The sequence below is a fragment of the Cebus imitator genome, unplaced genomic scaffold, assembly GCF_001604975.1.
Source record: "Cebus imitator isolate Cc_AM_T3 unplaced genomic scaffold, Cebus_imitator-1.0 Scaffold161, whole genome shotgun sequence".
Lineage (NCBI taxonomy): Eukaryota > Metazoa > Chordata > Mammalia > Primates > Cebidae > Cebus > Cebus imitator.
The window spans coordinates 714,363-740,270 of record NW_016107476.1 but is presented as its reverse complement, the minus strand read 5'-3'; the positions used below and the strand labels follow the sequence as shown (position 1 = coordinate 740,270).

General features: G+C 37.5%; 1 protein-coding gene across 2 annotated transcripts in view; it reads left to right on the top strand.

Moving 5' to 3' along the window:
* The window catches only part of PNLIPRP3 (pancreatic lipase related protein 3), a 49,827-nt gene that overhangs the window by 10,829 nt on the left and 13,090 nt on the right, over positions 1-25,908 (top strand). For both annotated transcript variants that reach the window (XM_017543803.2, XM_037743966.1), the window contains exons 3-7: positions 2,547-2,666; positions 3,769-3,900; positions 15,262-15,370; positions 22,174-22,293; positions 22,378-22,500. In XM_017543803.2, the coding sequence (XP_017399292.1) occupies positions 2,547-2,666; positions 3,769-3,900; positions 15,262-15,370; positions 22,174-22,293; positions 22,378-22,500 (604 nt within the window). The remainder of the gene's footprint in view (positions 1-2,546; positions 2,667-3,768; positions 3,901-15,261; positions 15,371-22,173; positions 22,294-22,377; positions 22,501-25,908) is intronic.

Here is a 25,908-nt window from a genome sequence, read left to right as displayed (position 1 = left end):
AGGATGAGTCAAGGTGTATAATTAAAATAAGGATTTCCACAGACCTGACTCATATGCTGTATGGATTTGACTCACTTATAAAAATAACTCTACACAATTCACTTACTGTTTTCTTCAAGTGAGGAATTATCAAAGGTAAATGTGGTGTGGTACGATAAACTTGGTCTTCTGGAATTCACAGGTCTTTATAGTTACCTTTCTGTAAGAATAAAACCAACCTGCTTCTCCATAAATCTATGACTCCTTAACCTAGAGTGACTTATACAGCCATGGTGGTGATGGATGTGTTGCACACTTCTGGTAGTTTCTGTGTCTGCAGCATTAGTCAAGGATAGAACCTACCTAACTGGTAACTATTTTTTACTTGCTAGAGATGATATCACTGGAAATGTAGTCATCAGAATGGATTGATCTTGTACCTCTTAGGCTTCATGTCTACTCAGTCAAAGAATGCTAAAAGGCCCAGATAAACCTTGATACTTTAATTAACCCTTCCTCTCAATACCCTCTTCTGTACGATACTGACATCATTTTCTGGTTCCTACCCTTGTGGCAGCAGAATCCAAGCTGTCTTCTTTTGATCCCATGATGCTGCATGGAGTTTCCCATGTTTATATTGAAAAGCTACTTTACAGGGTTGTGACAGAGTGAATGTGAAGTGAATGAAAGTGTTTTCTCTACCTATTCTACTTAATTAAACTCCTCAGTGATCTCAGACAAGATCACCCTAGATGGAAAACATATGGCAAATGGCAGAGAGACGTGTCCAATGTATGATGTGAATAAACTTTTTATACTAGCATGACAACAGAAGATGCTCAGATCCCACAATACCTGTCAGAATGCCACTTGGAGATTTGCTCCAGGTCTCACCTATTCAAACTATTCTCATGATGAGAAAAGAATTAACATGGACTAAATTTCCTACAAAATGTTTTTCTGATGTAGAAACAGGGCTATAGTGGGTGTTTGAGGAGCTCCAGCTGGGCCTAAGAAAGTTGAAAGGAGTGAGCATCTGGATCTCTTAGATACATAGCTGGAATGTTTTTGTATGTGGATTGCATTATTCATCAGAGAAGTGCTTCCTAGAAGGCCTGAAGACAATTGATTTTATTGCCCACTTCAGCAAATCTCATGTCTGGTTTGAGCCCTATCAGCAGAGAACACTATAATCAGAACTTGACTTGAGACTCCAGTGGTTAAGCACATAACTTCAAAGACCATGTGGATTTGAACCCTGGCTCCAGGGTTCATTAGCTGCAATACTTTTTGGCAAGTTACTTGGCCCCTCAGTGTCCCCCCTTTCTAATTTTTAAAATTACTACCTCCCTTACAGTGTTGTGAGAGTTAAACGAGCCACCCTATAAAGTGCTTAGAACGATGCCTGGCAAATAGACAGATAGGAGTGTTAGCTATTATAATTACTACACAAGCCAACTTACGACTCTCATAGCCATTAGCTTACAGTCTTGGAGACACATCACCTAGCCAGCAAATTGTATGATTAATTGCATTACTTTTAAACACAGGTAGCTAGAAATAGGTTCTTTGTTTGAATTTCATAAATATCTAAATGTGTTGCTTTCTGGTTATAGGATTCACCATTGTCAGACTCGCTATTTGCTGATTTAAGTATTCATTTTTTTCAATCAAATTGCTTATACATGTGTCTTTTTTTTATATAACAAAATCACTTAAATTAATAGAATCCTAAAGTCTTTGAGAGTTTAGTTATTAAGGCAATCCAGCAAAATACAAGAAGAATGTTTGACATAATCATATAAAATTATCTCCATTAAGCTGTTATATTTCATGTGATGAGATTTAACCTCAATTTCTTACTCATAAAGTTGAGTGGACAACCTCCATTTTTGCCATGCTTTCAGCATGCTTCTAAGGCATGTTTTAATTCTCAGGAATTACATTGATCACTGAGAAATGTTATACAAAAGTAAGATTTACTGAGATTCTGATTTAAACTTCTCAACATTGTCTTGCAAACATTTCTTTAAAAATCAAAGATTTTTTTTCCTTGTGTTGAATTTGTATACTGCATTTTATAAATGCATTAATTTTTTGAGCTAGATGTGGTGGCTTGTGCCTATAATCCCAGCAAATTAAGAGGCTGAGGTAGGAAGATCTTGAGGCCAGGATTCAAGATCACCCTAGGCAACATAATGAGACCCTGTCTCTAAAAAACATTTATTTAAAATTAGTCATGTGTAGTGGCATGGGTCTGTAGTCCTAGCTACTCAGGAGGCTGAGAAGGGCAGATGGCTTGAGCCCAGGAATTTGCAACTGCAGTGAGTTATGGTAGTCATTGCACTTCAGTCTGGGCAACAGAGTTAGACCCTGTCTCTAAGTAATAATAATAATAATGTTTGGACTTTTATATGTAGCAGTAATTATTTAGTAAAAGTATATTAAAGAAAGTTGTTAAAAATCAAATTTAGTGAAAGACTTTTGAGCAGCTTTAGAATAGGTCTACTAACTATTACATAATTTTTAATTATCATTTTTCCTTAATCTCTTTCTGCTTGAACCAGGAGATCAGTGCAGTCAATCCTTTATCTATCCAAGCCTCATATTTTGGAACAAACAAGATCACCCGTATCAACATAGCTGGATGGAAAACAGATGGCAGATGGCAGAGGGACATGTGCAATGTATGATGTGAATAAACTCCTTTTTACACTAGCATGAGAGCTTTATGTTTAACATGAATGTACTTTGCAAGATACTGATGTATATTCATGGAAATCTTCCAGTTAGTTATCCACAGTTATCCACATTCCAGGGCCTCAAATGAGTTATCCATTTCCCATTTATTTTTATTATAAATTGCACAGATTACAAGGGGAGCAAATTTGTATAACCACTCTTAAATAAATTCTTCTCTTGACAGAAGATTAAACGGTATGGTCAATTTCTCATTTAATTTAAGAAAAACAATTTCCAAGTTAACTCCACTAAATTAATCTTTCTCTCTCATACTTAAGATTAATAGACTGCTAAGATCATAAGCAATTAATTATTTATAAGGCCATATACTGAAGACAACATGAGTACCTATCTCACTGAGTAAGAAGTAAATTTATATATATATATATATATATATATATGTGTGTGTATTTAATATATATTGAATACACATTTATATCTTTTACATATATAAATTTATTTAATTGTCAATGAGATAGGTACTAATTACTAATATCTATCTATCTATCTATCTATCTATCTATCTATCTATCTATGGGCTAGGACAGAGCCTAGTCTGTAGTAGGTTCTCTATTAATATCTATGTATTAGTCCATTTTTATACTGCTATAAAGAACTGCCCTAGACTGGGTAATTTATAAAAGAAAGAGGCTTAATTGATTCACAACTCAGCATGGCTGGGAAGGTCTCAGGAAACTTACCATCATGGCAGAAGGTATTCCTTCATAAGGCACTAGGAAGGAGAAGTGCCAAGTGAAGGGGAAGAGTCCCTCATAAAACCATCATATCTCATGAGAACTCACTATCACAAAAGCAGCATGGGGAAACCCACCCCCATGATTCAATTACCTTCACCTGGTCTCTCCTTTGACATGTGGAGATTATGGGGATTAATGGAATTACAATTCAAGATAAGATTTGGGTGAGGACACAAAGCCTAACAATATCAACCTACTAGTATAATTTCTTATTATGGAATTCAGTGTTGAGAACTTTGGTTTTTTATAACACTTATTTCTTTAATATTTACATGAATCTTTGTTCCAGGCATTGCTCCAGGTGGAAGATATAAACTGCATTAATTTAGATTGGATCAACGGTTCACTGGAATACATCCATGCTGTAAACAATCTCCGTGTTGTTGGTGCTGAGGTGGCTTATTTTATTGACGTTCTAGTGGTAAGAAGAGTTAAATCTTTAAAATTACATTGATTTGGTTTTGGATTTTAACACTCAGAAGTTGGGACAATTTTATGTCTTTTTTATTAGCTTAGACAAATACAGAACATGTGAAATAAGCATTTGTCTATGGCAAACAGAAAAGTTTCTTTGTAGTAAAGAGACTGTGGTTATTCGAAGTACCACTTGGTGGCAGTGTGTCTACACAGGCTCATCACTAAAAACTGTCCCCTCAGGGCCACTGCCTTGGTCAGCGTGTTGGACCATCTCAATAAATTTTATTACATTGTAAATCTATCCTTAGAATTATAAACTGTTACCATCTTACAAATGTTATTTGTTTATATCATGACATGCATTTTCACACAAAAAGAGGATTCTGTGCCTGTGAATTAGTTAGGTCTGTAGGCCAGTCCAGACCTAACAACTATTTAACCCACATATTCTCTAAAAGAATAAAATAGACCTTGCTATTTATTAGGCCTATACACTGCAACATTGATGAATCTCCAAATGCTTTCCAAAAAGTAATTTCCCACCCTAAAATGCAGTGTAGTAAAATCTAAAGATGCATAATCCTTTCAGATTTTTAAGGAAGGTTCATTCATTCATTTAACAAATATATATTTCAATCTGTACTTACTGTGGGCTGGACACAGTTCTGGGAATGGAAGATATGACTTGAGAGTAAGGCAGTGTTTCTGCTCTGACAAAGTGTATACTCTGGTAGGCGAAGGAGGCACACACAGAAAAAAATGGACAAGAAAATGTAGTCAGCAACAAGTACTGGGTGAAGAAAATGCAAGGCAATAGAATGGAGAGTGGCAGGAGCAGAAATGAATTGGATGAGCAGCCAGGTTAGGTGACATTTGAACACTGACCACAGTCAGTAAACATCCTGAAGAAGGAATTAGGGATCCAAAGACTCATTTATGCCCTGACACTTCTCTGTCTTCTCTTCCCACTCTGTCAGGGGAGACTAGGGTACAAGATATTTGGAGAAAGTCTTTGTGTACAAGGGATGAAATCAGATTCACCTCCTATTTAGAAAAAAAAAAAAAGCCAGCTGTAAGCTTTCATGAATTTCTTTATTGATCTTAGGGTCTGAGCTGTGGGCTTTCCTATGTCCAGTAAATAAATAATGTGGTTTATAGGAAGCTGACAGGAGATGTTTGCAGAACTGAAGAAAAAAATATTTGTTGAATTAAATGTTCATTGAATTTAACAGGCCACCTTGGAGTGGGAAAAGGGTTAAGGTGAGTGGGCTCCAGGGTCCCTAGGAATAATTCAGGATTCAAACTTTAAAAAGGAGGAGCTAAAGGAATAGCGGAGTCTCTTCTCCACTTCCCTTTCTGTCATCTCATCGCAGGTTACTAGACCACCATACTTCACCACCTGGACTGGTTCTGGGGCAAGCAGGTGCTTGGGAATGGGGTAGGAAGATGGGGAAGAAAAAGAAGAAGAATGAAGGGGATAAGTGCTGAAAATGATCTCAAATACCAACCTATATAAGGAGATAGGAAAGAAAATAGACATTTAAAATAGTGGCAGCAGTAGAGGAAGGGACATCCTAAAGACTATACACCATTCATTGTCAGTTAATCACATACATAAATGAGAGAGAAAATATTCTTTGTTCTGTGACTTATAAAACTGTCATAACTGGTGGAAAAATGAAGCATTTGATCAAATGAAAAATGTATGCAAGTAAAATGAGTTGTTTGATTTTCACTATAATTATGGGAGCCTGAAACAGCTGAAACTAAAAATGCTTGCTCAGGAGTGACATTATTAAGATAATAGAAGACCTGGATCCTTCTTTCTCCTAAAAGCATACCGATTCAACAGTAACACAGAGACAAATTTTCTTTGTGAGAAATTCAGAAACTAATTGAGAGGCTCTTACACCCTGGGTAAATACAAAACCAGCTAACCGAAGGCAGGAGGAAAATTTGAGATACCCTCTTGTCTTAACTCCTTCTGACCCAGCACTATATGATCTGAAGGAAACTCCTAGCTTCCAGCTTCACTTTGTGGAGGGAAAAAGTGGAACTTCATACCCAATGGTCCAGCTTTTCTGGGGGCTGCTCAGGGTAATACTTCAATTTCACATGTCTTGGAGCTTTGATAGAACCCAGAACATTTTAGTACCTGGGGGCCAATGAAAACAAAGATGGGAAGAAAGATGGCATTCAAGCAGTCACTATAGCCCCTTCCTCTGGCTCAGTACAGACAAAGTGAGTGAGTAGAATCCCTTAAAGAGTTAGACTGCAAATCAAAAGTTCCGACTTTTCCAGGGGCTGTCTGAGAGACCCACTCCTGTCTTGCCTCTCTTGGAAGTACTAATGACACTCAGCTTACTCTAGACGCTTGAGGGCTGCTAAGAACAAAGATGTGGTTTGGACCAGCATAGAGGTTTGACAAGCACCTGGAATTGTTGGCTAGGCTGATTGGTGAGAATCTTCTCACGCAAAGGACAATCTATGAACACTAGCAGAGGTGGCTATTTTTTCTAATGTGCAGATACCAATATAAAGAGTCAAGGAAAATGAAGAAACACTGTATACCAAAGAAACAGATTCATCTCCAGAAACTAACCCTAATGAAACAGAGATATATGATTTACCTGACAGACAATTCAAAATAACCATCATAAAAATGCTAAATGAGGTCAGGAGAATATTGCATGAACAAAGTGAGAATTTCAACAAGAAGATTAAAAATAAATAAATAAAGAGTACCAAACAAATCTTGGAGCAAAAAAATATAACTGAAGACCAGGTGTGGTGGCTCATGCCTGTAATCACAGCACTTTGGGAGGCCGAGGCAAGCAGATCACTTGGTATCAGGAATTCGAGACCAACCTGGGCAACATAGTGAAACCCTGTTCTCTACTAAAAATACAAAAAATTAGCCAGGTATGGTGGTGCACACGTGTAATCCAAGCTACATGGAAGATTAAGGCACAATCACTTGAGTCTGGGAGATAGAGGCTGCAGTGAGCCAAGATCAAACCACTGTACTCCAGCCTGGGCAGCAGAATGAGACTCTGTCTCAAAAGCAAAAACCAAAACAAAAACAAAAAAGAAAGAATGTGGAAATATAAAATAAAATATATTATCTCTACCTCTGGTAGAGGTAAACTTATAGACAAATACAAAATACTGTAATATGTGTAGGTAAATCACTTTTAATTCTAGTATAAAAGTTAAACGACAAAAGTATTAAGATTAACTATAACTATAAAAATATATTAATGGATACACAGTTTAAAAAAGATGTAATTATGACATCAATAACATGAAGTACGTGATGTGAAGGAGTAAAAGTGTAGATTTTGGGATATGTGATTGAAATTAAGTTATCTCCTTAAAATACACTATTATACTATTCTAACTATGACATGTTTTATGTAAACTCTGTGGTAACCATAAAGAAAGTACCTATTGAAAATACACTAAAGATTTTAAAAAGCAAAGTATATTAATACAAAAAATCAACAAAACCCAAAGAAAGACAACAATAGAGGAAAAGAGGAACAAAAGAACTATAAGACAGGTAGAAAATCATTTTTTAAAATAGTAATAATGGTCAGATGTGGTGGCTCATGCCTGTAATCCCAGCACTTTGGGAAGCTCAGATGGAGGATCACTTGAGGCCTAGAGTTCAAGACAAGCCTGGGCAGCGTAGTGAGACCCTGTCTCTATAAAAAGGTTTTTTGTTTGTTTGTTTTAGGGCCAGGTATGGTGGCTCATGCCTGTAATCCCTGCACTTTGGGAGACCAAGGCAGGTGGATCACTTGAGGTCGGGAGTTCAAGACCAACCTGGCCAATATGGTGAAATCCCATCTAAAAACACAAAAATTAGACAGGCATGTTGGTGGGTGTCTGTAATACCAGCTACTTGGGAGGCTAAGGTAGGACAGTTGCTTAAACCTGGGAGGCAGAGGTTGCAGTGAGTCGAGATCATGCCATTACACTCCAGCCTAGAAAATAGAGTGAGATTCCATCTCAAAAAATAAAAAAGTTTTTTCTAATTAGCTGGGTATAGTAACATGCACCTGTAGTCCCAGATCTTCAGGAGGCTGAGGCAGGAGGATTCTTTGAGTCCAAAAGTTTGAGGGTGAAGTGAGCTATGATAATGATCTTGACACTGCACTCCAGCCTGGGTGGCAGAACAAGACCCTGTCTCAAAACAAGACAAAATAAACAAACAGAAAACAACAGTGAGTCCTTCTCCATCAATAATTATTTTAAATGTAAACGGATTAAACTCTCTAATCAAAAGATATAAAATGGCTAAAGGAACAACTGAATCTCTTCTCCACCTCTTTCTGTCATATCATCACAGGTTACTAGACCACCACACTTTACCACCTGGACTGGCTCTGGGGCAAGCAGGTGCTTGGGAATGGGGTAGGAAGATGGGGAATAAAAAGAAGAATGAAGGGGATAAGGACTGAATAGTTTGAAATGACTTTACTATATGCTGTCTACAAGAGATTCACTTTATATTTTAGAGACATACATGGGTTTAAAGTGAAGAGATGGAAAAGAATAATCAATGCAGATGGTAACTGTAAGAAAACAAATGACTGTACTTGTATCTGACAAAATATACTTTAATTCAGAAAGTATCAGAAGTGACATAGGTCATTGTATAATGATAAAAGAATCAATTCACCGGGAAGATACAATAATTATAAATATATATGGACACAACATCAGAGTAACTAAATATATAAAGCAAATATTGACAGAGCTGGAGGAAGAAATACACAGCAGTGAAATAATAGTAGAAGCCTTCATTATCTGATTTTCAATAATGAATAGGTCATCAAGATGGAAAACAAATAAGAAAGCAAACTTGAACAACACTACAGACTAAATGGACGTAACACATGTGTATAGAATATTTCACCCAACAACAGCAGAATACACTTTCTTCTCAAGTACATGCAGAACCTTCTCCAGGATAGATCACAAATTAGGTCAGAACAACACTTTAGCTAACTCAAGACTGCAATCATACCAAGTATCTTTCTTGACCATAGTGGAATGAAACTAGAAATCAATAGCAAAAGGAAAACTGGAAAATACACAAATATGTGGAAATTAAACAGCAAACTTTTAAACAACCAATGGGTCAAGGAAGAAATCAAAAGTCAAATTAGAAAATATTGTAAGACAAATGAAAACAAAAACACAAGATACCAAAATCCATGGGATTCAGCAAAAGCAGACTAAGAAGAAAGTTTATAGTGATAAGTTTAAAAAGACAAAAGATCTCCATTCAACAACCTAAGTTTACACCTAAAAGAAATAGATCAAGCGTGTCTAACCCAAAGCCCAGAACAGTTTTGAATGTGGCACGACACAAATTTGTAAACTTTTTAAAAACATTATGAGATTTATGAATGGACCTTTTTTAAAGCTCATCAGATATAATGATACATTAGTTTATGTATAATGATGTGTTAGTTTATTTTATGTGTGGCCCAAGACAATTCTTCTTCCACTGTAGCATGGGGAAACCAAAAGATTGGATGCCCCTGAACTAGATGAAGGAAAATAAACTTATTCTAATAAGTTAGCAGAAGAACAGAAATAAAAAAAATTATAGCAGAAATGAACAAAATAGTCAATAAAAAATATTAAGAAATGAACAAAACTGCAAGTTGGTTTGTTGAAAAGTTAAACATTTACAAACCTTTAGCTAGACTAAAACAAACTTGAGAAGACCGACATTTAAAAAATAAGAAATAAAGAGGAGACATGACAATTGAGGCCACAGAGATAGAAGGAACATGCGACTAGTATAAATAATTACACAATAAAATTTAAGATAACCTAGAAGAAATTGATAAATTTCTAGAAACATACAACGTACCAAGGCTAAATCATGAGGAAATAGATAATCTAAACAGACCTATATTAAAGAAGGCACAAATAAATGGAAAGACATCCTGTGTTCATGAATCAAAAGAGTCAATATTATCAAAATGTTCATACAACCCAAAGCTATCTGTAGATTCAATGTAGTACCTATCAAAATTCCAATGGCATTTTTTAACAGAAATAGTAAAAACAATTGTAAAATGTATATGGAAGCACCAAGGACCCTAAATAGCCAAAACAATCTTGTTAAAGAAGAACTAAGCTGGAATCATCACAGTTCCTGATTTCAAAATTTATTACAAAAATACAGTAATTAAAGCAGTGTGGCACTGGCATAAAGACAGACATAGAGACCAGTGGGACAGAATAGAGAGCTCAGAAGGAAACTCATGCACGTATTGTCAACAGATCTTCCACAAGGGTAGGAAGAATACACAATAAAGAAAGGATAGGCTCTTCCTACAAATGGCATTGGGAAAACTGGATATCCACATAAAAAGGAACTAAATTGGACCCTTGTCTACACTACACACACATACACACACACACACACACACACACACACACATCAATTTGAAATAGATTAAAGACAAACATAACACCTAAAAATACAAAATTCAAAAAAGAAAACAGAAGAAAAGCTTTATGGCATTGGACTTGACAATGATTTCCTGGATATTTCACCAAAATCACAGGCAGCCAAAGCAAAACTAGACAAAAAGGAGGATGTGGTTTGGATGTGTGTCCCCTCCAAATCTTATGTTGAAATGTGGTCAACAATTTGGAGGTGGGCATAGTGTGAGATATCGAATCATGGGGTGGATCTCTCATCAATGGCTTAGTGCCATCCTCTTGATGATGAATGAGTTCTGCTCAGTTAGTTCACACAATATCTGTTTGTTTAAAAGAGCATGGCACCCTGCCTTACTCTCTTGCTCCTGCTGTTGCCATGTGGTACCCCAACACCCCCTTTGCCTTCCACCATGATTGTAAGCTTCCAGAGGCCCTTGATATAAGCAAATGCTGGCACTATGCTTTATATACAGCCTACAGAACCATGAGCCAATTAAACCTCTTTTTTTTAATATAAATTACTCGGCTTTAGATATTTCTTCACAGCAACACAAGAATGAACTAACACAAAAAAATGAGTAAAAAGGAGCAGGGCATTGCTATACTTCAAGATACTTCAAGATGTGGAAGTGACTTTGGTGCTGGGAAGTGAGCAGATGTTGGGAGAGTCTTGGGGAAGAAAACAGAAAGATGAGGGAAAGCTTGAAACTTCTTAGAGACTTGTTAAATGGTTGTGACCAAAATGACGATAGAGATATGGACAGTGAAGTCCAGGCTGATGAGGTCTCAGATAGAAATGATGAAGTTATTGGAAGCTGGAGTAAGGGTCACCCATGTTACACCATAGCAAAGAGCTTAGCTGCATTGTGTCCACACCCTGGGGATCTTTGGTATGTTGAACTTTAAAGTAATGACTTCAGGTATCTAGCAAAAGCTTCTAAGCAGCAAAGCATTCAAGATATGGCTTGGCTGCTTCTAACAATCTACAATCAGATAGGTAGGGTGCCACTGCCCTGCTCAGCCTTCAAGACACTGCTTCTTGCATCCCAGCTTCTCAGGCTCCAGCCTCAGCTCCAAGGGTCCCAGGTACAGCTTAGAACAAACCCCCAAGGGTGCAAGCCATGAGCCTTGGAAGTTTTCAAGTGGTGTTAAATCAGCAAATGCTCAGAGTGCAAGTATGAAGGAAGCTTGGCAGCTTCTATCTGGATTTCAGAGGACATATGGATAAGCCTGAGTGCCCAGGCAGCAGGAGCAGAGCCCCAACAGAGAAATTCTACTAAGGCAATGCCAAGAAGGAACATGAGGTTGGAACCCCCACACATAGTCCCCATTGGGGAACTGCCTAGTGGAGCTGTGATAAGGGGCTGCTGCCCTCCAGACCCCAGAATGGTAGATCCACTGGAAGATCCATGATTATAAAAACTGGCAGGCACTCAACTCCAGCCCCAGAGAGCAGCATGTTGGCTACACCCAGAGAAGCCACAGGGGCAGGGCTACCCAAGGCCTTGGGAGCCCACTCCTCACACCGGGATTTGGGACATGAAGTCAAGGATTATGTTGGAGCTTTGAGATTTAATCCCTCACCTGCTGGGATTCAGATTTGCGTGGGGCCTACTACCTCTTTCTTTTGGCCAATTTCTCTTTTCTGGAATTGGACTGTTTATCCAATCCCTGTACCACCATTATATCTTGGAAGTAAATAACTTGTTTTTTATTTTACAGGCTCATAGGTAAAAGGAACTGGGCCTGAGTCTCAGATGAGACTTTTGACTTTGAACTTTGAGTGACACTAGAATGATTAACACTTTGAGGGAGTATTGGGAAGGGATGATTGTATTTTCCATTGTGAAAAGGACATGAGGTTTAGGGGCCCAGGGGTGGAATGATATGGTTTAGGTGTGTTTCCTCTCCAAATCTCATCATGATATGTAATCCCCAGTTTGGAGATGGGGCTTACAGTGGGAGGCATTAGATAAAGCGGATGAATCCCTCATGAATGGTTTAGTGCCACCTCCTTGGTGATGAGTGAGTTCTTGTTCAGTTAGTTTGCACAAGATCTGGTTGTAAAGAGCATGACACCTCCCCACTTGCCTCTTACTCCTGCTCTCACTGTGTGAAACACCAGCTCTTCCTTTGCCTTCCCCCATGATTCTAAGCTTCCTAAGGCCTCACTAGAAGCAGATTCAAGCATTATGCTCTGTATATAGCCTGCAGAACCATGAGCCAGCTAAACCTCCTTTCTTTATAAATTACCCAGGTTTAGTTATTTCTTTATAGCAATGCAAAAATGAACTAACACAGGACACTACATCAAACTAAAAAGCTCCTGCCCAGGAAAGGAAACCATTAACACAGTAAAAAGACAACCTATGGAATGGGAGAAAATATTTGCAAACCATATATGTTACAATGTATCTGATAAGGGTTTAACATCCGAAATATATAAGGAACTCTAACAACTTAATAACAAAAAGACAACCTGACTTTAAAATGAGCAAAGGACTTAAATAGACTTTTTTTTAAAGATGCAAATAACCAAGTCGTTTATAAAAAAATATTGAACATTACTAATCATCAGGGACATGCAAATCAAATTCATAGTGAGATACCACCTCACATCTTTTAGAATGGCTATTTTCAAAAAAATAAAATTGTAAATGTTGAGAATAAGGAGAAATTGAAACTCTTGTACACTGTTGGTGGGAATGTAAAATGATGCAGCCATCATGGAAAACACTGTGGAGATTCCTCAAAAAAATATAGATAAAACTACCATATGATCCAGCAATCACGCTTCTAGGTACCTATCCAAAAGACTGAGATCAGGATCTAGAATAGATATCTCCACTTCCATGTCCATTGAAGCATTATTTACAATAGTCAAAACATGGAAACAACCTAAATGTCCGTCAGCAAATGAATAGATGAAGAAAATGTACATATACACAATGGAATATTATTCAATTTTAAGAAGGAAGAAAATCCTGTCATATGCAACAACACAGATGAACCTGTAGGACATTATGCTAAGTGAAATAAGCCTGTCACAGAAGGACAAATATTGCATGATTCCACTCACATAAGGTATCTAAAGTAGGTGAACTCATAGAAGTAGAGAGTGGAGTGCTTCTTTTCAGGAGGTGGGGAAAAGAGAAGAGAAATGGAGTTGCTATTCAATGGGTATAAAATTTCAATTATGCAAGATAGGTAAATTCTAGAGATCTACTGAACAACATCATGCCTGTAATTAGCAAAACTGTGTTGTACAATTAAAATTTTGTTAAGATGGTAGGTTTCATGTTAAATTTATTCTGATATTTAAAACATTTAAAAATGCTTGCTCCTTTGTTCCCTATCACAGTTTGGTTTGTTTAAACTCTAGATGTATAATCTATTTGTGAATACTCTTTTTTATTTAAATTTTTGTTTTTAATTGACAAATAATAATTGCACATATTTATGGGGTATATTGTGATGTTTTAATATATGTACACATGTATACATGGTAGAATTATTACATCAATCTAATTAACATATCTGACACTTCTCAAACCATTTTTTAATAATGAGAACATTTTAAATCTATTCAGCAATTTTGAAATATGCAATGCATTATTATCAACTGTAGTCATTATGCTATGCAGTAAATCTCAGAAACCTATTCCTCCCATGTAGCTGAAGCTTTGCTCCCATTGATCAATATCTCCCTATTCCCCACCCAGCCCAACCTCAGCCTCTGATAACAACTATTCTCCTCTTCTTATGTAGTTTTGCTTTTTTAAATTCCACATATTAAGCGAGGTCATGCAGCGTCTGTCTTTCTGTGCCTGGTTTCTTTCACTTAGCATGTCTTCCAGGTTCATCCATGTTGTCACAAATGACAGAATTTCCTTTTTCCATTGTATAGGTATACCACATGTTCTTTATCCATTATTTCATTGATGGGCACAGGTTGATTCCATATTTTGGCTATTGTGGTTAATGCTGCAATGAAAATGGGATCACAAATAGCTCTTCTTCAACATAATGATTTTGATGGCTTTGCACGTATTCCCAGAAGTGAAATTGATAGATCATACAGTAATTTGATTTTTAGTTTTTGGAGGAAACAACACAATTCTCCATAATGGCTGTACTGATTTACATTCCCTCCAACAGTGTATAAGTTTTCCTTTTTTTCTAAATCTTTGGCAGCACTTGTTATCTTTTATTTATAATAGCCATTCTAACAGATGTGAGGTAATATCTCATTATGATGTTGATTTGCATTTCCCTGATGATTAGGGATGTTTGATATTTTTTCATGAATCTGTTGGCTGTTTGTATGTTTTTGTTTGCTGTTCTTCTTTTGAGAACTATTCAAATCCTTTGCCCATTTTTTATTTGAGTCATTTGCTTTCTTGATACTGAGTTATTTGTGTTTGTGAATGTTCTTTAAAGCTCCTGTTTTAAAACCAAAGTTATCCCATACATTTTCTAGTGTTGCTTTAACCTGTAGGATACAGACACAGGCAAGGTGGATAACATTATAGTAATGAACTGCCTTTGATGCGTGTTGTGGGCATGCTGAAAGGATTGGGCCTCAGGAAGGATCACCATGGAGCTAGAAGCACAAATATAGTTGCTGGAGCTGTTCTCCTGCTTCCAAGGACCACAGGATAGCCCCTTAGCACAAGCAGAAGAGCTCCTATAGAAGCCATTCTTCCAAGCCCATCTGTTCTCCTTCAGTCGGATAAGGATGTAGGCAGAGGTGTCACTTTGAGACTTTACCAGTGCCTATCTTATGTGTAAAAGGGAGAACCATGTTGGCTCTTTTTTTTCTCTCTTTTTAAAATCATATTTAAGCTATTCCACTGCTGTTGTAAAAATACTTATTCTGTTTTCCTTTCAGAAAAAATTTGGATATTCTCCTTCTAAAGTGCACTTGATTGGCCACAGCTTGGGAGCTCATCTGGCTGGGGAAGCTGGGTCAAGGATCCCAGGCCTTGGAAGGATAACTGGTAAGCATGCCCTGCCTTTGGGCCTTTAGTATGTTTAAATATTTGTTTACACACAGTATCAGGTATCTGAACACCAAATAATACTGTAGAAGACAATGTAAGATGCTACAAAATGTGATTCACATGAAATAAAACATGAAAGTGTCTTCAAAGCAGAAATGTGCAGATACGCTTGAAAGGTGCAGCATTGTCTGTGGTGACAATGAAAGAGAAACTAAGTGATCCCTCACCCACAATTGAATGGATGGATGAATTATAATACATTTCACGCTTTGGGATTTCATACCAGTAATGCAGAGAATGAGTTTTACATAGAGGTAAAGAGCAGAATGGTGATTATGAGAGGCTGGGAAGGGAAGAAGAGAAGGGAGGCTGAAGAGAAGTTGGTTAATGGGTACAAAAATACAGTTAGCTAGAAGGAATACATTCTAGTATTTGAGAAGGAAATTATAGTTAACAATAATTTATTGCATATTTCAAAATAGCTAGAAGAGAAGCACTAAAATGTTCCCAACACAAAGAAAAGTTGAATGATTGTGGCAAGGGATATCCCAATTATCCTGATTTGATCATTACATGTCTCAGAATGTCACATGTATCCCCCAAACATGGACAACTATTATATATTTTTTTAAGTTATTTTTTAAAAAGAATGAGTTTGAGTCCCACTGATTGTCCTCGGAGTCTGCAACACACCTGGACTGCCACTTACTCAGTTGTTACCATTTTTAATATTACCCCTGGATATACTGTTAAGCCTAAAAATAAGTTGCAGAGTAAAGTATATAACATGAATTGGATTTGGGGGTATAATAATTAATCATATCTCCTCCCTGAACTCTTTTCCAAACCAATTGTGTGAGAAGGATGAGGGTAAAAGCATCAGCTCCTTTACCGACAGGCGGGGCTGGCCTCTCCCTCCGCATCCCCCACCAACAACCAGTAAGCAAGCCCCATGTGTCCTTCATCTGCTTTTTCCCTATCTACCCCCTGGTTATTGTCCTCACTCAGTCCATCATCTCTGGCCTCGTCCCCACTAGTGCCCTAGCCTAGTCTTCTACAAGTGCTGCCAGGCTTATCTTTCTAGATGCAGAACATGTCACTTCTCTGCTCCAAACCTCTCAGGGTATCTCCTTGCCTAAAGCCTCTTAGCTTGTCATGTAGACTTGTCATGTTTCATTATAGTTTTTCATGCTCTGTGCCTTTGCACATGCTATTGTACCTCTTCCTGAGCATTCACTGTTCATTGGTCAAGATTCACCTCAAATGTTTCTTCCTCAGGCAGGAATTAATTCTCTGTGCTTCTCATACCCTTTGACATGTGCCTCTATCTATTGTATTTGAAAATACAAATATTATATCACATGATCTTATAATTATGTATGAGCCTACTATTTTTAATAGAAAGCCTCCCTTACCACATTGACTCCAGGCTTGGCACACAATAGCACATTTTCTTTTTGTTAATCTACTGTGCTCTGTGTGCATGTGTGTGTATATCCTCTCTCTCTCTCTGTCTCTCATACACATGCACACACACACACACACACACTCACACACTTTAAAGGCAAATCGCAATTTAGAACATAGTTTTTAAAATATATATATCTAAGAATTCCAAATTGGGATTAAAGTATTTTGTCTGTGCAATCTGTTGATATAACAGGCTTATTTCCGCTATAAGTCATCTCTCTTCTAGCTCTCTGCTCCAAACTCCCCCTCACCCAGCTTCACCACCGTCATTCTTATATAGAGTAATAAAAATTGAACTTTTACACTAAAGTCATTATGTGGCAAAAACTCCCCTTTGCCGTCAATTTTCAAGCCCAGAAAAAAAGAAGAAATGAGTTCATCTTTTGAAGAAGGAACCTCATGGGGCCTCACAGCCTCACACAGGCTATGAGATGACCCAGCCTGGGTGAAGAGGGAGGACACACACTTGCATTTACAATTCATACTGGGTTACGATCAATTCAAAGAGATTTTGTTTTTATTAAGTTTTTTCAAAAATTAGATACTGTTTAACTCTAGTTTTTCCTATCAGGTGAATTACCCTGCTGGGTAAATAGAAAACAGATTTTTAAAGGCTTTCTGAATGTCCAAAGAATTAATATCATGTGGATGTTGTAATCTATATTCCTCTGAGAAATTAGTCTTTGAGCAATTATGTTCCTTGAGTAATAGAAGAACTGAGACCTAAAAAACAGATTTCAGCTATATGCCAAACCAGTTAAAACAAAATTAATATGATAAACACATCAAGGATAAGTATAAGTGTCTATGTCTTTGGTATTCATGTATAAATGGTAAGTAGTTGTCATAATAACTATAGTTAGGGGGTTACTCAGCTGATTCTGCTTTTATTTATTTTTATTTATAAACACCACCGATGCTTTCCTTATTTGAGGAAAAATTTCTCTCATTATGCTGACATACACACACAGACCCAAATACACACATACTACACACTGAGATCCCAAATGGTTAGTTCGCACTCATGTAGTAAGGGATCATGTCTCTCTCCCTAAGGTTAATTAATAGGTTGAACGTAATGGTTTCTTCCTTTCTGTAGACTTTTCTCCTGAGATGTCCTACAACAAATCCAATGTTCCCTCTTCCCTACCTCTTGAAAAGACTGACTTTTTTTTTTTTAATCTGATTGCCTTGTCCTCCAATCAATATGACCTGAGGTATACCTGTCTTTGGATGTTTCTCCCCAGGAATCCTGACTTTATTAGAAAGTTGTGTGTAATCACACTAGTAAAATAAAAATTCTTCCAAGAGTTAAAGATTAATTGTGAGATAAATGCTTTTTCCTCTTTCTTTGTTAAGTGTGAATGCTTCATTCATATGCATGGTGTTTTACTTCATTGATCCCTTTGTCTAATTTTCTCTTCACCTGTGCTCTGAGTTCCACCCCCTCTTTGTGGACTTAAGTCATTTGTTCACTTTTCCTCAGATCTTGTCAACAGAACGGCTGTGCTGAAACGCACCCCTTCCTGCCTGGCCTCCCATTTCCTTCTAACTGATGCCCTAGCCCATTGCATCCCTCCAGATCCAAGCTCCACAAAAGCTGAAAGTGGAGTGATTGCATTTCCTTCGAGTTCATTCTCTCCTTGACCCACTGCTACCTAGCTTCTTTCCTCAAAACCAGTTACCAGATCACTAGTGGGTTTTTATGGAGCTCCACCAGACCTTTTGACTCTGTATTTTACCTAACTCCTCTGCAGAATTTGTCCCAGTGGACCCCTCCCGCCTTGCTAAAGCACTCCCTCCTCTTAGCTCCTGTGATTTCGCATCTTCTTGGTTGTCTTTGTTTTTCTGACTCCTTCTCTCCAGGCTACTTCATGAGTTTCTTTTCTTTTGCCTTTGCCTATATGTTCATGTTCTTCAAGGATCCATTCTAGGCCCTCTCTTCTCTCCTCTTCTTTTTCTATAATTGCTCTTTTAATGATTATGTTAGTCAGAAAAATAAAAAAACATGCAAATCCTATGACAAGCTAAGTGTGCTGAGGCAACACGCATCTCAGAGCGATAATACAGACATTCCTTCCTTGCTCATGCCACATTTCCATGGGGATCAATGGCAGTGCTGCTCTGCATCCTCCCCTCTCTGGGACCCAGCCTCTATATCGCAGCAAAGGGATTGTGCTCAAATATAAACCTGATCATAAATCTCCCCTGCTTGCAAGCTTGCAACAGCTTCCCATTGATGACATCTTGTCCAAACTCCTTGACATGGTTCAGGTAACATCTGATTTCTGCTACCAATACTACCTTGATCTTCCATCAAATCCTAGGACTACACACCAGCCCCCAGCAAAATAGTTACAGTTTCCCAAACATGCTGCTCTTTCACCTGGAGGCATATACCTTCTCTCTCTCCTCCCCTGGGATGCTGCCCACTTTACCTTTGCCCTGGCCAACTCCTCTGGTCCCTCAAACCTCTGCTAGTGTTTCTTTTTTTTTATTTTTCTTTTCTTTCTTGTTTTTTCTTTTTTTGAGACAGAGTCTTGCTCTGTTACCCAGTCTAGAGTGCAGTGGAGTGATCTTGGCTCACTGCAACCACTGCCTTCTGGGTTCAGGTGATTCTCCTGCCTCAGCCTCCCGAGTACCTTGGACTACAGGTGCCCACCACCACGCCCAGCTAATTTTTGTCCATTTAGTAGAGACAGGGTTTCACCATCTTGGCCAGGCTGGTCTCAAACTCCTGACCTCATGATCCACCTGCCTCGGCCTCCCAAAGTGCTGGGATTACAGGCGTGAGCCACTGTGCCTGGCAGTGTTTCTTATCTCTTGCGGAAGCATGTCCTAATTCTCCAAGACTGGGTTATATGTTGCTTCTCCATACTTGGATAATGCTTATGTTCACCACTGCCTCTGCACAGAGGACACTGATTGGAGTACCTTTCCCAACAAATGGAAAATCCCTTGAGGACAAACCAAGGTCTTATTCCTCATATCTGAATGTTGAACCTAGTTCCTGGCACATACTATGTGCTTGACAAATAATTGTCGAATACAGAAATGCTTAGATATGTGAAAGATCATAACGTTTTGAAGACTCCCCACTATCTTACCTTTATTTTACGCATTTGAACATGAGGCAATGGGATGAGAGTCTGGACACTGGGCTTCTTAGTCCAGTTTGCTTCCAACGTATGGTAACCTTGTCAAGTCACTTCATATCTCTGGGCTTCCAGCTTTCCATTTGTATTACTATTTTTTTTTAATAGCAAAGGTGGGGTGAGCTGGTGGGGTCAGGCAGGCCCAGTGAGGAACAGCTATAGGATATTTTTTTTCTTTAGAAAAAAAAAAATGAAGGAGAGGAAGAAAGAGAAAGAGGAAGAGGGAGAGAGAATAGGGGTGTTGCTTTACTACCTGGGCTAGAATGCAGTCTAAAAATGGGTATGCCTATAATTGTGCTTAATAATAGAGACATGAAAAAAAAATGAGGGAAGAAAATAAGAAACAAGCAGCCAACCAATATCTCATTTAAACCTGTAAATATATGTGATGTGGTACTGATAAGAGTGTATATTTTGTATATTTAAAGTGTAGAGTTCTATAAATGTTAATTAAGTTTACTTGTTCCAGATCTGTGTTCAGATCCTGGATATTGTTGTTAATTTTCTGTCTCATTGATCTGTCTAATATTGATGTTGAAGTCTCCCATTATTATTGTGTGGGAGTCTAAGTCTCTTTATAAGTCTTATATGTCTGGGTATTCCTGTATTGGGTGCATATATATTTAGGATCTTTAGCTCTTTTTGTTGCATTGATCCTTTTATCATTATGTAATATCCTTCTTTGCTTCTTTTGATCTTTGTTACTTTAAAGCAACTCCTGCTTTTTATTTATTTATTTATTTTTGCTCTCCATTTGGTTGGTAAATCTTTCTCCATCCCTTTGTTTTGAGTCTTTGTGTATCCTTGCATGTGAGATGGGTCTGGATGCAGCATACCGATGGGTTTTGGCTTTTTTTGCCTGTCTGTGTCTTTGGATTGGGGGATTTAGTCTATTTAAATTTAGAATTAATAATAATATATGTGAGTTTAATACTGCCATTTAATGTTAGCTGACTGTTTTGCCTGTTAGTTGCTGTAAATTCTTGATTATGTTGATGCTCTTTACTTTTTGGTATTTTTTAGAAAGGCTGATACTGGTTGTTCCTTTCTATGTGTAGTGGTTCTTTCAGAAGCTCTTGTAAAGCAGGCCTGGTGGTGATGAAATCTCTGAGTGCTTGCTTGCTCACAAAAGGTTTTATTTTTCCTTTGCTTATGAAGCTTAGTTTGGCTGGATGTAAAATTCTGGGTTGAAAGTTCTTTTCTTTAAGGATGTTGAAAAGATATCAGAAGTCGAAGACCAACTTAATGAAATAAAACGAGAAGACAAGATTAGAGAAAAAAGAATAAAAAGAAACGAGCAAAGTCTCCAAGAAATATGGGACTATGTGAAAAGACCTAATCTACGTTTAATAGGTGTACCTGAATGTGACGAAGAGAATCAATCCAAGCTGGAAAATACGCTTCAGGGTATTAGTTAGGAAAACTTTCCCAATCTAGCAAGGCAGGACAATATTCAACTCCAGGTAATATAGAGAACACCACAAAGATATTCCTCAAGAAGACCAACCTCAAGGCACATAATCGCCAGATTCACCAGGGTTGAAATGAAGGAGAAAATACTGAGGGCAGCCAGAGAGAAAGGTCAAGTTACCCATAAAGGGAAGCCTATCAGACTCACAGCAGATCTCTCAGCAGAAACCCTACAAGCTAGAAGAGAGTGGGGCCAATATTCATTTGTATTACTATTAATAAAAAGTAGAACTAAATGAGCCTTAGCTGAGGACAAAGATTCTGTTATTTTAACTCTGTTGCTTTGTAGATTCATCTTTACATATTGAAGAGTGGTTGTGTTTTTAATTTAATTTAATATATATTTTTTGCCTACAGATGTTGCTTTTTAAGATCCTTTGTAATTCATAACCTTATTGTATATATGGTATTCCCTATCCAGACCCTAGAATAGCCACTGTGATTTTTTTAGTTTGTTAGCTGTTTTGGCATTGTCTCAACATAGCGTTGCTTATCTGTAGAGACCTGACATTGCAATATATAGAGATCCTGTATTTATATATTTAGGTTATGTATCTGTACTCTTTCCTGAGTGATATTTGACTGATAGAAATAATATAGGAAAGGACACTTTGCTTTCACCATCTAGCTCCAAAGTCACAAACAGTATGAATGTGCACTTCCATAGAACATGTCTTGGTTTCATACACATTGTGCTTTCTCTAGGGTTGGACCCAGCTGGGCCGTTTTTCCACAACACTCCAAAGGAAGTCAGGCTAGACCCCTCAGATGCCAACTTTGTTGATGTTATTCACACAAATGCTGCTCGCATCTTCTTTGAGCTTGGTAAGTTTTTAACAGAATCAGAAGCTTCATTGAAGCATAGAGGAGATTTTTTAGAGGAATTTACCCTGTTTTTATTTATTTCAGGTGTTGGAACCATTGATGCTTGTGGTCATCTTGACTTTTACCCAAATGGAGGGAAGCACATGCCAGGATGTGAAGACTTAATTACACCTTTACTTAAACTTAACTTCAATGCTTATAAAAAAGGTAAATACTTTGGGAAGACAAGGTGGGTGGATCATGAGGTCAGAAGTTCAAGACCAGCCTGGCCAATATGGCGAAAGCCTGTCTCTACCAAAAATACAAAAATTTGCCAGGCTTGGTAGTATGCACCTGTAGTCCCAGCTACTCAGGAGGCTGAGGTGGAAGAATCACTTGAACCCAGGAGGCAGAGGTTGCAGTGAGCTGATATCGCTCCATTGCACTCTAGCCTGGGCAACAGAGAGAGACTCCATCTCAAAAAAAAAAGGTAAATACTTTCTAAAATATGAGTGCTACTGATATATATTCACTGAGCTCTCTCCTTAGATGGGGTCCACATACTTCTGTGTACAATAGACATATAAAATATATTTTCTCCCAAAACACAGTTGCATATAAGAAGCTCTCCCAACAGTTATGATTGGCAAGATCAGGTACTGTGTCTTAGTTAACTTTGTATCCCTGTTATCTTATACAATGTGTAGCATATTGGAGTCACTCAATATAAATGGAAGGTACATTATTCACTCAACTAATATGTATTGAGTATTTTGCATTCATTTCTATATTTGCTGTTCCTAGGCATTATTCTAGGAAGAGCAAATATGGAAATGAATGCAAAAGACAGAAATCCCTCCTTGATGGAGTTAATTTTCTAACTTGTTAGGAAACCAATAAATAGCATAAGAGCTAAGGAGACAAAATAAAGCATGGAAGGGAAATATGATGTGTTGGTGACAGTGAAGGTAAAAATAAAAGAAGAAAATTGTTGATAGGGTGGTGAGGGAGTCCTTACCGAAGGGATGACCTAAAGGAGTTAGCCTTATAGATACCGGAGTAAGTCTTATAGACACTGGGCAGAGAGGGGGGATTCTTATAGACACCAGGAGGCATTCCAGGCCAACAGGGAAGAGCAAGTGTAAGGGCTCAAAACAGGAGCCAGCCTGGCAGGTTCATGACAGCGAGGAGCCTGTTGTGGCTGAAACTTGGTAAAAGGAGAGAAGTAGGGCATAAGGTTGGAGATGGAACCAGGCAGAGGGCGATACACAGGACTTTATGGATTGTGGAAAAGACTTCAGCTTTTACTCAAGTGAGATAGGAGCCATGAGTGGGTTTTGAGCAGAGAAGAAACATGGTTTGAGTCACTTGTAAAAGCATCACTCTGGATGCTGTAATCACAAATTAAACAAGTACTATGTAACTTTTTATAGTAGTTTCCAATAATAATAATTATAATATCTGTATGGCATTTAGTTGTAAGGCACCAAAATGTTATTATTTGGGAATTTTGTTCTTCCCTATCTCTACATTTCATCATGTAAATAATGAAATATATTACCCATAATATATAATAATACGTAATAATATATATATCTATGATGGATAATGGATACCTGGATGATTCTGCATATCTCACATCTCAATCCCATGTAGTCAAGATATCAAGGGGTTGAAATTATTTGCTCTTTCATTTGACTATTGTAGAGGAAAGATACATGGATCATAGTATTGAGTGTAACTCAGGTATCTACTTCACTAGAAATAAATTACAAAGCTTTAATATTTGCTCTTAAAGAGTAAATTTGATCAGAAATATATATTTGTAATGACTACATTTAAAAAAAAAACCCACACAACTGGCTAATTTACAAATGCACAAATAAGAATTAAAGCCAATTTCACCTAGTTCAGATAAGCAAAATTCATCCAAAAAAGGCATGTTATAAAATTTATTTTCCTCATTATTTTCTATATTATGACTGTGAATCCTTTCTATTAGGATAAACTGTAGATCAGAAGACTTCTTTACAAAATTGTTATACACAGATCATATGAAATTCTATAAAAGATTAATTCAACTAAAACATACATTTATCATAAAGTGTCATTTTGAGATATTTTAAGATTTTCCACAACTTTATTGGATTAAAAGAACATTTATCATTCACGCTAAATCTTTGGATGGGTTTTAAGACTTCAAGATATTCTGTTTTACATTAAATTTGTTACTAAGAAACCATTACTTTTAAAATTAATAGTTTGCCATATTCTAATGAACCATCTTGTCTAAATCACAATTAATTGTGAATATAAATCTATATACAGAGACCTAATGTAAGAGAAGTCTTTGCTTAATAAAAAAAGATGATGCCAATTATTAATCTATGCTGACAATATTACATTGTTTCTGAAATTATACTGTCTCAGTTCTCTATTACGTAACAAACCACAGTGAACAATTACAAGAACAATTATTTTATGGCTCAGCATTCTCAGGGTCAGAATTCAGGCAGAGTTCTGTTGAGACTCTGTTTTGTGTGGTGTTGGCTGGAGTAATTTAAGTGACTGCATCCAATTGGGGTCTGAGCTGGGCTAAGCTGGATGTGGAGATCTGAGATGACCCTCCATGTCTGGAACCCTGGGACTTGTTCTCCTCAGTTAGGTGGTCTATCACGCTTTAGGACCTCTCTCCCCAACCAGGTAGCCTGGATTTTATAATATGGCAACTGAGTTCCAACATAGTAAGAGTGGATGCCGAAAGGTGTCTTAAGGCCTTAGAACTTAACCAATGTCAGTTTCTCCACAGAACTGATCTTGGTTCTTTGCTACTAGGCAAAGCAAGTCAGAAGATCAGCCTGTATTGGGGCAGGGGTATGAAAACATGGTCTCCATGTTGAGAGAAGTGGTTACATAATACTACAAATGGGTGAGGACCTAGGAAAAAGGCATTTGTTGGAAGTGATTTTACAGAATAATGATACTGCATATGCCAAAATCAAAATCTAGTTTCTCAAAGATAGGCTAAGCTGTGTAGGTCTTTGAAAGAATAGTCCATGCCATTCAGTAAAAATATTGTTATGTAAGATAAAAGAAAACATAAATGGCTGGGCACAGTAGCTCACACCTGTAATCCCAGCACTTTGAGAGGCCGAGAAAGGAGAATCACTTGAGACTTGAGGCCAGGAGTTCAAGATCAGCTTGGGCACAACATATTGAGGCCCCATCTCTAAAATTTAAAAAAAAAGAAAGAAGAAATGACTAGAATGCTATGAAAATTTTGGAATGTGCAGATGTATTTAGATCTTATTATTCTAATAATCATAACTATTGATGGCAATAATGTCATGCTTGATAATGACAAAAGTAACTCATTTTTAGCATTCTTTATAAAACCCTCCACCTGTTACACCTTTAACTTAGCACTGATTAACATTGCTGACTGTCTGGTGGTTGAATAGGAGGAAGTTTTGTTATTCTTGCAGAAACAGAGAGACAGAGTCTTAATTGGTCTATGGTAGAAATACTATATACACAGGGATACTGTGTCAGGGATCCTAGTGACAGGATTTTTTCCATGCTGCTTTGCCAGCCAGAGACCTCCACAGCTTGCAGTGCCTCTGCTTGAGTTTCACT